At 41.1% G+C, this 17,248-nt stretch overlaps 1 protein-coding gene across 4 annotated transcripts in view; it reads left to right on the top strand.

Annotated features, from left to right (window-relative positions):
- Positions 1-17,248, top strand: part of stox1 (storkhead box 1) — an 81,217-nt gene that overhangs the window by 52,872 nt on the left and 11,097 nt on the right. For 2 of the 4 annotated variants that reach the window (XM_043683137.2, XM_043683135.2), the window contains 2 exons: positions 1,129-3,415; positions 8,031-8,996. In XM_043683137.2, the coding sequence (XP_043539072.2) occupies positions 1,129-3,415; positions 8,031-8,187 (2,444 nt within the window). In that variant the 3' untranslated portion in view covers positions 8,188-8,996. Of the gene's footprint in view, positions 1-1,128; positions 3,416-8,030; positions 8,997-17,248 lie in introns of those variants that run through there. The other 2 variants (XM_087999159.1, XM_087999158.1) reach the window with 1 other exon arrangement.

Genomic DNA, 17,248 nt, shown 5'->3' with positions numbered 1-17,248 from the left:
ATACCGAGTTTAGGATGGCCTGCTGTCTAGTTGGTTTCTCAACATACTCGTTGAGATGCCCATCCCGCATACATTCTGGAGAATCCTCCTCCATCACATTGCTGTCAGTTTGGTTAGTCCAATCAATATACAGATTGAAGTCACCCATAATACCTCCTGCATCTTTACTGCATACCTCACAACTACTGTTAGGTGGTCTGTACACAGCTCCCACTAACCCAGGTAAACAAAATTCCAAAGATTAGAAGTCAGCATCAGGAGATGGAAAGTTATTTTCTCTCAGTTATTTTGATTTTAGCAATAATGGCACAGGCACAGGTTGACAGGCATTGTTCAATTTGATTGTTCAAGGTGGCAGGCAACTGGAAGGTGATAGGCGCATTCCTGTTGCCTACCACTTCAACACACTATTATCACTACTGGCCAACATTTCTGTCTCCTGCCGCAGTGCTCCACTAAAGCTTATAGCAAACTGGATGAGCGGCACCTCATTTTCAGGCGATAGTGTTGAGTTCAGTAATTTTAGAACCTGAACACCAACTTCTATGTCATTTACCCGCACCCACACTCCAGGTCCTGTCATAATCTCTTTGATTCTATATCTGCTGTATGGAAACTGGCCCTTGCCCATGCCACCCATTTTCACAATTAATCTAGTCCCATTTGCTTGCATTTGGTCCCTATCACTCCATACCTATCCCATGCATGTAGATAGGAGAAAGTGAGGACTGCAGATGCTGGATATCAGAGTCAAGAGTGTGGTGCTAGAAAAGCACAGCAGGTCAGGCAGCATCCAAGGAGCAGGAGAGTCAACGTTTCGGGCATATGAGCTGCTTTCAGTAAGCAAACAAATTTTCACCTTCTTACGATCTCTATTATCAGCTTTTCTTTCTCCTGAGCATACCATCATCCATCCCTTTCTCCCTAACTGTCATTCTCGATCTGGGCTCCATTTTTGCCTAAGAACTCAGTCCTTTCCATCATTTCTAGAGAAGGATCACTGGACTGGAAGCGTAAACTGTTTTCTCTCCCCTGATCCTCCCAGACCTCCTGACCTTCTCCAGCAATTTCTGCTCTTGTTCATTTCTTCATGAGAACTGATGTAAAACTTTGCTTTTGTTATTGTAGGTATAGCAACACCCTCTCAGGAGATCGTGCACAGTGCCTTGGGCTCCCTGATTCAGGAGAGGAAGATTTATCACACTGGTGAAGGCTATTTCATTGTCACTCCACAGACCTACTTCATTGCAGGTAGCATGGGAATGCAGAGACAGCCCTGGGTCCTCCATGAGGAAAGCGCTGCCTCACCTGATCGTGTTATATATCTTGTGAGTGTGGAGAGCAGTCAGGAGCCATTGCAGAAGGAGAGGGTCCTTCCTGATGGAGCCCCCCATTGCAAGTCCTGTCGCTGCTTCAGCCAGCCAATGGAAAAGCAACAGGCTGACCCCCGTTTCTGCAAGAACAGCCCAGGCCAGAGGAGCTGCAAGGAGCACAAGCCTGCAGTCCAGCACAGGGCCACCTCTACAGCATTTGGGCCACGCAGGGCCAAAGAGAAAGGAATTCCCATCCGAAAATTCAGCCTCAGTCTGTTCCGACGCAACAAAAAAATAGACAGCCCCAAGAGAGCGTATGGGACTTTCTCAGCCCAGTTTCCCCCAGAGGAGTGGCCAGTACGTGATGAGAACAGTGTGGGGAACATTCCCCGAGACGTGGAGCACCAACTCATCAAACGTATCAATCCTGGACTGACTGTAGAGAACCTGGTCAGGCACACCTTAATGATGAAGAAACTGGGCAGAGAGAGCACTGCCCAATTTCATGGCAGTGGCTCACTGGATCAGTTGATTGGCAAGCATCATTCTGAAGAAAACCCCCAAAAGACAGCAGCTAAACTGCAACAACAGCATCGGAAGATGAGGTCCAGCAGGGAGAAGAAAAGGCTTAAGTCCAAGGGATCTCTGCAATCGACTAAGGGTCTCCCCAAGCCTGGGAATAGTCAAAATGTTAAGGAACTGGCCAAGCACAGGAGTGAAGGAGAACAAATGCTTTTTGAGGAGCAGCCAACCCAGGCTTGCAGGAGTAGTATCCCAATCACACAACTACACCAGAAGAGAATCGATGATCCTTTCACCAAGGGCAAACACTATTTTGCCCAAAATACCATAATCAACAATCCGAGGTTGAGGCAGAGGTCACAGTCTGTGGATTCCTCCAGCAGGGGACAGGATGCTGTCTCCGTAAGAGAGATTGCTCCGGAGAAGTTCCACCCCAACACCGCTGCCTATCTCATCAGGCCAGCTGAAGAAGGTAACAAGGAGCAGCTACAAAGTCATGATGTTAGGACAGAGTGCAGAAATCAGGTTCTCATATACCACAATGTCCCCACTGGCTGTGAATCCCAGGATCACCTGAATAAAAATCAAACACCTGGCTCTCCCCAAAATATGCAGACTTCAAATCACACCCATAGCTGTGCCCAGCAATCTCTCCAAGAGCAGGAATCAGAGGAATTTAGCAATGTAACAAGGCCAGAGATCAGCCATGAGTATGAGGATAGTTCTGTCCCTCAATCTTTGTGCGATCGAATTTCCAAGCAGGGTCAGAACTCTACAACAGTGAAGTGTGCAAGTATGGAGAGTCTATCAAGCCTATCTCCTCTGTCTGATGCACAGCGAATGTCCCCCAACCAAGCACAACAGTCTGAGGGTGAAACAGCCAGCCAACCAGAGACCAATGAGGAAAGGAGTGAGGCCTTTACTGATGAGGATCAGGCCTTGTATCAGAGAGAGCTGGACGAGGATGATGCCTGCAGTTCACTGTACCTCGATGATGCTGAGCTGCCCGCACCTCTGCCTGGCCTCGACTGTGCCGATGATCCTGGGAGTGAAGGTGAGCTGTCCAATGAAAGCTGGGTTTTATCCAAGATGCTGCTGCAGGAGGAGCAAACTCCAGAAAGTGAATTTGCTGGACAGCAGGTGGAGAGCTGGTTAAACGGAACAAGTGACAGCAGCATGGGACACTCCACACCTTGCTATGGGAAGGAGACTCGCAGTCCACTTTGCAGATACCAACCAATATCACCATTGCCATATGAACATCTGGAGAAAGAGGAACATCCAAGTGGGTGCAGAGAGCTCATCAGCAATATATTTGATTACTGTAATGTAACAGTTACTGACTCTTCTCCAGAGACTCTTCACACACTGAATAATGAAGGCATCAGAAACCCAGCCAGTCAGAACCTCTGGGCTGTGCCCAGAATGAAAACTCAGTTGATGGGAAATTTGGAGCACAACCAATTTCCTCACCACTCCCACAATACTTCATTATTACAGACCAGCCAAGAAGAGAGTACTCATCTGGAGTTGCTGGAAAACCACAGCATTACTGGAGATAGTGGTATTGACTCGCCAAGGTGAGTGTTCAAGGAACTGAAGGGCTCCACTGGCTCAGGGATGGTAGGGTTTTGCTGGGTTACTGATTGAAAACATCATTAACAACAGACAATCTGGTCATTGATGTTTGCGGAAGATTTCTGTGAATAAATTGGCAACCAACTTTCTGACATTGTACTAGTGATTATAAGAACTAATTCAGCTGATTGTGTCTGCGCCTACTGTCCAAAGAGTTTTACAGCTTAGTCCATATCCTTGTAAATTGAGATATGAAAGGGAGGAAGGGACTTAAAACAATTCCAGTTCCCAGGGAAGTATGTTAAGGAAAGTATTAGAATTAATACACGGGCGGCATGGTGGCTCAGTGGTTAGCACTGCTGCCTCACAGTGCCAGAGACCCGGGTTCGTTCCCACCTCGGGCAACTGTCTGTGTGGAGTATGCACATTCTCCCCATGTCTATGTGGGTTTCCTCCCACAGTCCAAAGATGTACAGGTTGGGTGAATTGGCCATGTTAAATTGCCCGTAGTGTTAGGTGGATTAGTCAGCAGTAAATGTAGGGGGGTGGGTTGCTCTTCGGAGGGTCAGTGTAGACTTGTTGGGCCGAAGGACCTGTTTCCACACTAATCTAATCTAATCTAATGTCAGAAATCAATAGGTCCTAGTGGACTAGAAAGAAAAGGCATATTGATTGAAATTATGTAAAAATTTCCAAGATCCTGAAAAGTTCTATCAGACTGGGAAGTCACAAATGTGACTTCTCTATTCAGGAAAGGAATGAGACAGCAAGTAGAAAACTACAGGCTAGTTAGCCTAACATTTATCAGAGGGATAAGGCAATTATAATTATTAGAAAATCTGATAAGATTAAGCAAAGTCAAAATGGTTTTGTGAAATCATATTTGGTTATGATTTGGAAGTGCCGGTGTTGGATTCGGCAGTACAAAGTTAAAAATCATACAACATCTGGTTATAGTCCAACAGATTTATTTGGAAGCACTAGCACTAGTTCTTTGAGGAAGTAACAAGTAACGTGGATGAGCTGTAAATGTACTAACTTGAATTTCTAAAGACATTTGAGAAGGTGTATATATATATATATATACATCAAAGATTACTGCACAAACTAAGGGCTTGTGGTGTCAGGGAGAACATACTAGCATGGATAAATCATATATTGGCTAAAAGAAAGCAGAGTGTAAGCATAGGTGATTTAGAATGACAAGCTGTGACCAGTGGAGTGCCACAGGGATCCGTGCTGGGGCCTCAACTATTTAAAATCTGCATCAGTGACTTCGATGAAGGGACTGAATGCATTTTTAGGTTTTCTAACAACACAAAGGCACTTGATTCAACAAATAGATTTAGACAGGTTATGTGACTGGGCAAAAATATATGGGTGAGGTATCACATGGCAAAATGTGAACTTACCCATTTTGTCAGAGAGAATAAAAAAGCAGCATAATATTTAAATTGAGAGAATTCAAAGCTCTGTGATTCAGAGGAATCATTGTATACTGGTGAATGAACTACAAAGTTAACCAGCACAGTGAGTGATAATGGAAGTGTATGGAATGTTGCGGTTCATTACAAGGGGCATGGAACATAGGAGTTGGGATGTTTTGCTGGAAGCAGTTCAGAGAAGGTTCACTCACCTGATTCTAAGAATGAAGGGATTATCTTATGAGGTAAGGTTGGATAGGCTGGGCCTGTTTTCTTAAAATGATGTCCCATTTCCTTATCCCCGTATCATCCGAAGCAAAACATCCGAGACACAGTATAGTTTTACATCCTTATTCTTTATTCTGAGCCCTGGAGGGAGAGAGAATGATCACCCATGTGCACACAGACATGAGTTCTCGGTCTTCTCTTGAACAGCAGGAGCATCCAGATAAGGCAACATGTTGATTGGGTGACCGTTACAATCAGTGAGTGTCAGTAGTAGAGATTAAGCTATCTGGCGTTATACAATAAATAACTGACTTCACATAATGAATGCTTTTCACCTTGTTAACTGACTTTATATACCAAATGCTTCTTCATCTTGTTAAATGGCTTTATTAATGAATGCTTTTTCACCTTGTTAACCCATTACTCTTGCCCCCAGTACCTCATTGTTTACTGCCAGTTCTTATATGATCGGAGTCATGCTTGGCTGAACTTTTGTTTCACAAAACTCAAAACTTAACTCTTTCCATACCTGCTCATATCTTATACACTTTCTCAAAAAGATTTAAGAAGGCTGATGCTGAAAGGATGTTTCCTATTGTGGGAAAGAGAAGGGCACAGTTGAAAAATTAAGAAAGAGCGAGAGACTGCTCCTTTATTTTCTTTCACTTCTCTTGATATATATAATGGCTTAACTTTTGAAAAGACTAAGGTAGCTTTTCCAAAATCCCTGTTTGTAGAAATCAATTTTAAAGTGATTGCAGCAAACTCACTTAGGTGTAGGATTTTATTTTTTCCTCATGTTCAGTCTCAGAATGAGTGTTACCCGACCTCTGACCACATGCACACACACGTACACATATAACACGCACATTCACAATATGGATATACACAAAGACAATATATGTGCACAAACAAAGTGCTTATGTGCAAAAAGACAGAACATGCATGCACATACAGACACAACACATGCCCCATTACAAAATGCACACAGACATTCACAACATGTGCACACAAGACATATATAACAAGCACAAAGCACAGACAACATACATGGAGACATAGCATGTAAACATACACAGGTGTACACAACATATGTGCACATCGAGGCACACACACATTCACAAGAAGGTACACATACAAAAGCACAGAAATATACACAGAGGAGTTTTAAAATTCTGTCAGAATTAGTGATAAGGCAATTCATGTGGAGGTTATTAGACCAAGAATCAGTTTGCTTTTCCAAGTGAACCTTCCAAAGCAGCTTTTTAAGGAGGTTTCAGGTTTTAACTCGATTGTTAGTTTGAACAGGCATACTGTTAGCCTAGAAGTCTACTACACTTCTCTGTACTGGGGTTGAAAGCAAAATCCTTTAAGAGTTGAGAATATGTAATTAAAGTTTGACAGAACTCTAAAGGAGTTTCAATTACATGATGCTAGCCATCAACAGCTGGCTGATAATTATTGAGCCAATCACGTTAACAAAGAGTTTCCGCTCCCGTGGCCAAATCCAAAGTTAGCAACGTCTTTAGGCATGAGACAAGAAACATAGGTTGCTGAAAAGGCTCAGCAGGTCAAGCAGCATCTGTGACGAGAAATCAAAGTTAACGTTAGTGGTCCGGTGACCATTCAGTTGTTTTGGTTTTTATTTAAGCATGGGGAGTTTGGAGATGTCTTTTTTTTAGTGAGCTAGGCTCTGTGACCAGGGCTCTGAGTTCTCTTTGTTTTGATTCATCAACACAATAATAAGTGAGAAATTCTGCAATGGTGGCCTGTCTTACTATGTCCCCCTGCAGTGTGCAGCACATCAGCCAACTTGTGATCATGGCAGCAGTTTTAAAGTTCCTACAAAGATAATGCTTTAAAAATGAAAAGAAAAATCAGCTTTTGTTTTGCACCGTTCCCTTTGACATCATAGGCAGAGATGAAAATTGTTTCTCTTCAAAGGTGTTCTGGGAAAAGTTCTGTGAAATTCTCTTACCTAGAGATTAGTCAAACTTGGATGACTGACTTCAAAAGAGAAAATGCTGGAAAATTTCAGCAGGTTTGGCAGCATCTGTAAGGAGAGAAAAGAGCTGACCTTTCGAGTCTAACTGACCCTTTATCAAAGCTTTCTCTTTTGGTTTCAGATTCCAGCATCTGCAGTAATTTGCTTTTATCTGGATGACTGACTATCTTAATGCTGGTTTAGGTAGTTTCTTGATTGACCAAAAAGTCAATGTGGAATTGAGGCCACAATTAGATTAGCCATGATTCTCCTCGATAGAAGAGCAGGCTTGTGTGGTTGAAAAACCTACTTCTGTTCCTAATTTATGTGTACATTGTAGATAGGGAGAATCTGTCTCCACTGACAGGTGAGTTTGTAGTTGAAGGCCACAAATTTAAGATCATTTACAAAAACAAGGCAAGTCAGGGAAGTGGGAATATGAAAGATTTTTTAAATTGTTTGCCAAACCAGCATTTACTGACCATCCTAATTGCCATTAAAGTGTACCTGAGTGTCTTCTTGACAACCAGATGTCTTACCAAGCCATTGAAGAGGACAATCAAGAGTCAGCCATATTGCTGAGTGACTGGAGTTGCACATAGTCAAAAAAGGGTATGAATGATAGATTTCCTTCCAAAAGGACATGAGTGAATCAGATGGTTTTTACAGTAAGTTAGTAATTATGTGGTTACCATTGCTGAGACTAGCTTTTTATTCCTGAAATGCAGTGCCTGAAAGGATGATGGAAGTAGCTTCAACAGTAACTTTCAGAAAGAAATTGGATAAAAGTATTTATTCACAAGTGTTAAAAGTAAGAAGCACAAATTTCAGGGCTTAAGAGCAGGGGGAGTGAGACCAAACAGAAAGTTCTTTCAAGGAACTGGAACTGCACAATAGGCTAAATGTCCTGCTGATTTCATAATGTTTCTCAAGTTAAAGACTACAGAAATGATCATTCCTAAATGTGAGCTTGTTTTCCAGGACCCGAGTGAGTTTGGCATCAAATAATTCAATCATTCTGGACAGCTTGAAGCGGCGGAGCTTGATGCAAAATTATGGAACTTTGAGCAGCACTGGACAGAATGGTGTTTTTTCCCAGCATCCCTTACTGCAGCTCACCCCAGTAATGAATGTTTGACTGACCGCTGTGTTGACTGACCCAAGAATGTAAAATGCCAGATTCTTGTGTGTTGTAAATGGTAAATCAATTATGAATTGCACAGCTCTATGCAATGAAGACAGAAAAACCAAAAGAACTGTGGATACAGGAAATCCAAAACAAAAGCAGAAATTGCTGTAAAACAAGAATGGCAGAATCTGTGGAGAGACATCAGACTCGATGTTTCCAGTCCAGTGACCCTTAGGACCAGTTCTGAAGAAGGCTCACAGGACCCAAAATATGTCTCCACAGACACTCCCGATCCTGCTGAAATTTCCAACAATTTCTGTTTGTGTTTATGAAATCAAATCTTTTATACTAATGGCTTTTGTATTGCTCCCATATACTGACTTTTTTTAGTTAGTTCCTGGTATATGGGTTTTACTGGTAATGTCAACATTTATTGTCCAATCTTAATTACCCTGATTAGTGGTTTTAGTGTATCTAAGCAATTTGCTGAGCCACTTAAGGGCAGTAAAGAATCAACCACTTTGTCACGTGTCTGGACCATTCAGTATATTAGTGAAACAAATGGATATTTATGGAAATCCAGTAGCTACATGATCACCGTTTTGGACTCTGGCTTTTCATTCCAGATTTTATTCAATAAATAGAATTTAAATTCCACAGTTGCTAGATTACTGGTCCAGTAATATGTCCACAATGCTTATCTCTCCTTTTATATTAGATTTATTTGCAAAACCTATGTATTTTTATATGTTACTAAAAGGGATGTTTGTGCGAAAACATTAAAGCAGATAAAAATAAAAACACGTTTTTAAAAAGTAGCCTTTTAAACTATGAGTTTGGAAATTGCATTTTCTGGGTGAAGAATAAATGCAAGTAATTTTTACTGAGGATTTGCAGAAAGATTTCAGGACGTCTAAGTTTGTTTGACTGGTTAGGTATCTTCTAATTGTAGTGATTGTAACAAGGATAGCCAAGTGGACATAAAGTGTGAGTTCCCTGATTGGGGCTGTTAATCTGGTCCAATCAGGGAGCCCTGCCTAATGCATATAAACAGGAGTGTCAGAGGTTATGTTCACTCTGAGGAAGCTGCATCACTGTGAAGAACTCTCCCAAGTCTTAATAAAGGGTTACTTGGTGGTGGGATACCGGTCTCTGTGGAGTTATTTCACTAATCAACCTGTTCAGTGTATTGCACACTTCAGGGAGAGATGGGACTTGAATCTGCACTTCCTAGCTCAGACATAATGATTCTACCACAACAAAAGAAACCCCATTTGGTTTGTGAATAGAAAGAGGTGGCACACAGAGGATATGGACACAGATAGTCACTAGAACAGGAATATTTCACAACAAAGTCCTGATTGAAGAAAAAATTATGTAAAATCCTTTTGAAAGGGTACTGGCTAAGGATTTGTGAAATATAATATGATGGTAGTGTTAAAGATTTAAGTTGACTATGGAAAAAGACAAGGTATGATCCAAGGTAAAATAATTAATTGCCTGAGATTAATCTGCAGACTTTGTAAAGAAAGTTACAAAGGAAGAAATTGATGCCCAAGAACATAGAGAAAGACGGGGTAGTTGAAATATCACTGAGCTAAAATACAATGACATTGATTATAAATGCTGTCTGTACTTGAAATGATAAAACGTCCAGACTAGATGAGATGCATCTGAGGATGCTTGGTGCACCTCATCACGTGGAAATTGAGGAGGCATTGGCAATAATCTTCCAGTTCTCCTAAGAGGTGCCAGAGAGATGGAGAATTGTAAATGTTATCCCTTGTTCAAAAAGGGGTATGATAATACACCCCAACAACCAGTCAGTTTAAACTCAGTGATGGGGGAAACTTCATAAAATGAGAATTCAGGGAAAAAATTAACTGTCTTTTGGATTTGTTAAAATCCAGTGTGGATTTGTTAAAGACAAATAGTGTTTAACTAACCTGTTTGAGTTTTTGATCAGGTAACAGAGAGAGAGTTGATGAAATTAATGCAGTTGATATAGTGTCCATGGACTTTCAAAAAGTAATTGATAAAGCACCAAACAGTAGTTGATCAAAAAAGTTAGAGCTCAAAGAATAAAAAGGACAGTAGAAATATTATTACAAAGTTAGCCAAGTGACAGAAAACAGAGTAATGAAAAAAGCCTGTTTTTAAGTTTGGAAGAAGGATTTTTGCATTTCTTAATCTACATAAGTGACCTAGAGTACAGAACACAATTTCAAAACTTGTAGGTTACCCAAAACTTAGAAATATTGTGAACTTTCAGGTGCATAATGATAATCTTCAAAAGGACATGGAACAGTCCTAAGTATGCAAGTGTTATACTTTCATGCAGAAAGGTGGCCTACACTTTGGAAGTAAGGCAGTGTCAGTGGGGAGGCACTTTGTAACCAGCAACCATAATTCTATTAGTTTTAAAATAGTGATGGAAAAGGATAGACCGGATCTAAAAGTTGAAGTTCTAAACTGGAGGAAGGCCAATTTTGACGGTATTGGCCAAGAACTTTCAAAAGTTTATTGGGGGCAGAAACTCACCGGTAAAGTGACAGCTGGAAAATGGGAAGCCTTCAAAAATTAGATAACAAGAGTCCAGAGATGGTATGTTCCCTTTAGGGTGAAAGGCAAGGGTGGCAGATGCAGGGAATGCAGAATGATGAGAGAAATTGAGATATTGGTTAAGGAAAAGAAGGAAGCATATGTCAGGTGCATACAGCAAAGATCAAGTGAGTCCTTAAATGAGTATAAAGGCAGTAGGAATATAATTAAAAGGGAAATCAGGAGGGCAAAAAGGGACCTGAGGTAGCTTTGGCAAATAGGGTTAAGGAGAATCCAAAGGGATTTTATAAATATATTAAGGACAAAAGGGTAACTAGGGAGAGAATAGGGCTCCTCAAAGATTAGCGAGGTAGCCTTTGTGTGGAACCGCAGGAGATGGGGGAGATACTAAACAATTTTGCATCAGTATTTACTGTGGAGAAGGATATGGAAGATATAGAATGTGGGGAAATAGCTGGTGACATCTTGAAAAATGTCCCTATTACAGAGGAGGAGCTGCTGGATGTCTTAAAACGCATAGAAGTGGATTACTCCCCAGGATCTGATCAGGTGTACCCCAGAACTCTGTGGCAAGCTCGGGAAGTGATTGCTGGGCCTCTTTATTTGTGTCATCAATAGTCACGGGTGAGGTGCCAGAAGACTGGAGAATGGCTAACGTGATGCCACTATTAAAGAAAACTGGTAAGGAAAAGCAGGGGAACTATAGACCAGTGAGCCTGATATCAGTGGTGGACAAGTTGTTGGAGGGAATCCTGAGGGACAGGATTTACATGTATTTGGAAAGGCAAGGACTGATTAGGGATAGTCAGCATGGCTTTGTGCTTGGGAAATCATGTTTCACAAACTTGATTGAATTTTTTGAAGAAGTAACAAAGAAGATTGATGAGGGCAGAGTGATGGACATGATCCATATGGACTTCAGTAAGGCATTCGACAAGGTTCCTTATGGTAGACTGGTTAGCAAGATTAGATCTCATGGAGTACAGAGAGAACTAGCCATTTGGATACAGAACTGGCTCGAAGGTAGAAGAAGATGGTGGTGGATGGCTGTTTTTCAGACTGGAAGCCTGTGACCAGTGATATGCCACAAGGATCAGTGCAGGGTTTACAGTTTTTCATCAATTATATAAATGATTTGAATGTGAACACAGGAGGTATAGTTAGTAAGTTTGCAGATGACACCAAAATTGGAGGTGCAATGAACAGCGAAGAAGGTTACCTTCGAGTAAAACGAGATCTTAATCAGATGGGCCAATCCGCTGAGGAGTAGCAGATGGACTCTAGTTTAGCTAATTGTGAGGTGCTGCAGTTTGGAAAGTTAAATCAGAGCAGGACTTATACGCTTAATAGTAAGGTTCTGGGGAGTGTTGCTCAACAAGGAGACCTTGGAGTGCAGGCTCATAGTTCCTTGAAAGTGGAGTTGCATGTAGATAGGGTAGTGAAGAAGGTGTTTGGTATGCTCTCCTTTATTGAACAGAGCATTGAGTATAGGAGTTGGAAGGTCATATTGCTGCTGTACAGGACATTGGTTAAGCCATTTTTGGAATATTGTGTGCAATTCTGGTCTTCCTATCGGATGGAGTTGTGAAACTTGAAAGGGTTCAGAAAAGATTTAGGATGTTGCCAGTGTTGAAGGATTTGAGCTACAGAGAGAGACTGAATGGGCTAGGGCTGTTTTCCCTGGAGCATCGGGGGCTGAGGGGTGACCTTATAGAGGTTTACAAAATCATGAGGGGCATGGGTAAATAGACAAGCTCTTTTCCTTGGCGTCAGGGAGTCTAGAACTAGACGGCATAGATTTTGAGTGAGAGGGGAAAGATATAAAAGGGACCTAAGGGGTTACTTTTTCAGGCAGAGGGTGGTGCATGTATGGAATGAGCTGCCAGAGGAGGTTAGTACAATTGCAGCATTTAAAAGGCATCTGGATGGATATATAAAGAGGATGGGTTTAGAGGGATATGGCTGAAACTTTATTGCTGGAACAGCACAGCAGGTCAGGCAGCATCCAGGGAACAGGAGATTCGACGTTTCGGGCACAGGCCCTTCTGGCCTGTGCCCGAAACGTCGAATCTCCTGTTCCCTGGATGCTGCCTGACCTGCTGTGCTGTTCCAGCAATAAAGTTTCAGCTTTGATCTCCAGCATCTGCAGACCTCACTTTCTCCCCTTAGAGGGATATGGGCCAAGTGCTGGCAAATGGGACTAGATTAGGTTAGGATGTCTGGTCGGCATGGACTAGTTGGACCAAAGGTTCTGTTTCTGTGCTGTACATCTGTGTTACTCCATGCGAACTAATACATTTGGATGCAAGAATCAAGACTGGAAATGTGAAATAAGACTGTGAATTCTGCAAACGTCACCTCTAGGTGGTGACAGAGTGGCAGAGCATGTTGTGAAAACGGTTATGGAGTCATATAACATGAAAACAGACCGTTAGGTCCAACTTGTCCGTGCTGACCATGTAAACTTTGTTATGGACCAGACCAAACTCCTCAAAATATTTTAAGAAGGTAGCCTAGACCTAATTTTTCTTTTTTAAGGCAAATATAAAGTGCCTTGTTCCAGAGGCAATATGATTGATTCATTAAGCAAAAGAAAAATTTATTTAAAGGCAATAATCAAAATACAAATGAAAGGAAGAACTTAGAATTGCAACTCTATTGAAAAACTAAACTAAAAAATAAATACAGTAACTGTTACTAATTAACTGTTCAAATATAGTAACATCCCACAACCACGCCCCTTGGCAAAAAACACAACTTCAGAAAAATAGATTTGTCTCATAGATAACCCAGCAGCTTCTAGCTGTAACTAAAAAAGGAGGAAAATAGCTTCTACTTCCTCAAGATCCCAACTGCTCACAGCTAAAACAAAAAAAATTTAAAAACTAGGAAACCTGGTCTGAGAGAGCTGGCCACAGCCAGCCAGGCTGCCTCCAATGTTCCAACTTTAAACAAAAATTCCAAGGCCTCACAAGTTGTTTGCTTCCTTACTTGAGAGCCTGACAACCCTCATTCAATCTCTCTTTAAGAAAGAAAAAGGACAAAAGAACCTGTTAAAACCATAGCATTGTCACATCTCTCCCCTTAAAAAAAAGAACTATCAATGTACAAAGATGACTTCATTTTTAAAAACCCTTAGTCTTACTCTGTCAGTACACTATAAAGTTAAAAATCACACAATACCAGGTTATAGTTCAACAAGTTTAATTGGAAGCACACTAGCTTTTGGAGCACCGCTCCTTCATCAGGTGATTGTGATGAATGAGCTGCCAGAGGATGTGGTGGAGGTTAGTACAATTGCAGCATTTAAGAGGCATCTAGATGGGTATATAAAGAGGAAGGGTTTAGAGGGATATGAGCCAAGTGCTGGCAAATGGGACTAGATTAGGTTAGGATATCTGGTCGGCATGGACGAGTTGGACCAAAGGTTCTGTTTCTGTGCTGTACATCTCTGTTACTCTATGCGAACTAATACATTTGGTTGCAAGAATGAAGACTGGAAATGTGAAATAAGGCAGCTCAATCAGGAGTACACTATAATACACATACATTATATTGACTCCAAGCATTCACTACCACAGTGTATTCTAGTCCATTTATTCCTGCCACAGAATGCTTCCATCTTTCTTCATCAAAGTCGCGACAGATCGGCAATTATGTTATCCTGACAAGATTAGATTAGATTACTTACAGTGTGGAAACAATCCCTTCAGCCCAACAAGTCCACGCCGACCCTCCGAAGAGCAACTCACCCAGACCCATTCCCCTACATTTACCCCTTCACCTAACATTATGGGCAATTTAGCATAGCCAATTCACCTAGCCTGCACATTTTTAGACTGTGGGAGGAAACCGGAGCACCCGGAGGAAACCCATGCAGACACGGGGAGAATGTGCAAACTCCACAGAAAGTTACCTGAGATGGGAATTGAACCTAGGTCTCTGGCACTGTGGGGCAACAGTGCTAATCACTGTACCACCATGCCGCCCATACACTCTTTCAATTCAATGGCTGCAATAATAAACCGTATGGATTTTTTGTACTCAAATTTCTTCAAAAGCTTTAATGGGTTATGATCAGTATACAAAATTGTCTTAGACACATTGCTGGCAATGTAACAGTTGAAACGTAACGTCATCACCAAGCTCAAGGTCTCCTCAATCATGGAATATTTCTGTTGATGATCATTCCATTTTCTGGAAAAATACCCAAGAGGACTTTCTAGCTTCCTGTCATTTTCTTATAAGAGACCAGCACTAGCATTCCCATCACTTGCATTGATCACTATCTTGAATGGCTTTGGTGTGGCTAACTCTGGAGAAGTGGTCGACTTCAGGCTATCAAATGGTTTCTGACAGTCTGCCATCTACTGACATTTTCTGTATTTCTTCAATAAGTCAGTCAGTAGACCAACTAAACTGCTAAAATGCAGTACGAGCCACAGATAAAACCCACACAATTCCCAGGAATTGTATTACAACCCTCTTCATTGATGGCATGGGAAACTCCCCAATAAACATTGTTTTCACATCCTGTGGAGTCATCTGGCCATGCTTAGGCTTTTGCAAACTCAATCTTAGCCAAGTTTATCATGAAGTCTGCTTCTCAAAGACAACTGAACAATTCAGATAGATGGCTGCTCTTATGAACCAGGCCAGACCCCCTCAAACAATTCAAGAAAGTAGCCCAGACCTTAACTTTGCTAGTTATTTTAAGCAGGTGTACGGCAGATATTCCAAGAGTGATGCAACTGGTCAAACCATTTAGTTCTAATCAAAACAATTTATTTACAAGATTATCGAATGAAACACAAACAAAACTGTTGTGAAGGTGTAGGTCTGTACTGTACCTTTAAGAGAGACTGGAAGCTGGCACGGACTTAGAGAGGCACAAAATGTGCTGAAAGAATTTAAAATGTAACATTTGACTGTGAAACCAAGTGTGCCGATGTGTTGCCATGATACAAAAACAAATTCAAATTCAGTCAGTCAGTTAAAATCTTTGCCCCAGATAAAAAATTCAAATCAAATTTTAATTTAATATTTTGATTACATCAAACCAATGAAATGGCTTGGGGTATAAAGTTGTACATTTTGAACAGTTTGAAGGAGAACTACCAAGAAAACCAACAAGTATAGACTGCTAGCTGAAAGGTATCTGTTCATATGAAAGATCTGAGAAGCAGAATACTGAAGAAAAGACAACAGAGGAAAATCTACAGAGAAAGATACAAAGAAAAGGTACGGTAGCTGGCTGGTTTTGAAATATGAATGTTTTTTGTAAATCTTAATCGGGTTTTTATCGGACCAGTATTATGGAGTGGGAAGGTAAAAAGAGAAAGGAGTTGTAAATAGAAATAACATTGTTAATTTTTTCTTTAAATAGTGACATTTGGGATAGTTCTTTGCCGCGCGAAATTTAACAGATTATGGCATGATATCAACTTTTCTGTGTGTCTGGTTTAAATTAGCAGAAGGGTTACGTGTTGTAACAGTTCAGGGGCTCATCACTGGGATTTGAACAGTTTGGGTCTTGAATTTGTGGTTTGAACAGGTTTAGATAGATACAGTCTGAGATTTGGACACATTTGATTAGATTTGGAGTACAAAAAAGCCCAGTAGATTTAAACACTTGCAGGTTAGTGTCCTGGATCTTTAAATAAAATGTAGGTGAGACAATGTGTTTAATTTTGGTGACTTATGGTTGGTTAATTTAAAAATAAGAGAAATGGCTATTAAAGTTGCTAAACAGGTTCTGGGGTTTGAAGATGATTCTCAAATTTGCCAAGAAAGTTTAGAAGGAGAGTAAAAAGCCATACTTTTAGAATTAGCAAAGCAGTTAGGTTTGAGTTTACCGAAGGACAAAAGTAAAGCTGAAATTGTAAGGGAATTACTCAAACACTTTGGTGTGTCAGAGAAACAGGCAAGTGCAGTAGAGTTAGAAAAACTTAAATTACAATTGAGGAAAATGGAGTTAGAAGATAAACACAGAGAGAAGAAAGAGCAAGAGAGAAAAGAGAGAGAGAGAGAGGAAAAGAAAGAGAGAGGTTCTTAGCTGAGCAGAAAAAAATTGAACTTGAGAAATTGTGACTTAGTCAGCAAAGTCAAGTTAACAGGATGGAGATTAAAAGGTAGTGATAAATACAAATATGTCAAAACTCTGCCACACGGTCTTTTTGCAGCAGAGAACAGCGGGTGCTGGGTGGAAGTGAAGTTGGAGCGCAAAGCTGGTCAGGTAGGTAAGTGATTGTTATTTAAGGCTATTGAGGGAGTGCAGCGTAGATTCACGAGGTCAATTCCTGGAATGGCGGGACTACCTTACTCTGAAAGACTGGAGCGACTGGGCTTGTATACCCTTGAGTTTAGAAGACTGAGAGGGGATCTGATTGAGACATATAAGATTATTAAAGGATTGGACACTCTGGAGGCAGGAAACATGTTTCCGCTGATGGGTGAGTGCCGAACCAGAGGACACAGCTTAAAAATACGGGGTAGACCATTTAGGACA

Source organism: Chiloscyllium plagiosum, unplaced genomic scaffold (assembly GCF_037043375.1).
Source record: "Chiloscyllium plagiosum isolate Xiang-an unplaced genomic scaffold, Cpla_swu_hap1 HiC_scaffold_22, whole genome shotgun sequence".
NCBI lineage: Eukaryota > Metazoa > Chordata > Chondrichthyes > Orectolobiformes > Hemiscylliidae > Chiloscyllium > Chiloscyllium plagiosum.
The sequence above is the reverse complement of the archived record's forward strand: the minus strand, read 5'-3'. Positions and strand labels throughout refer to the sequence as shown.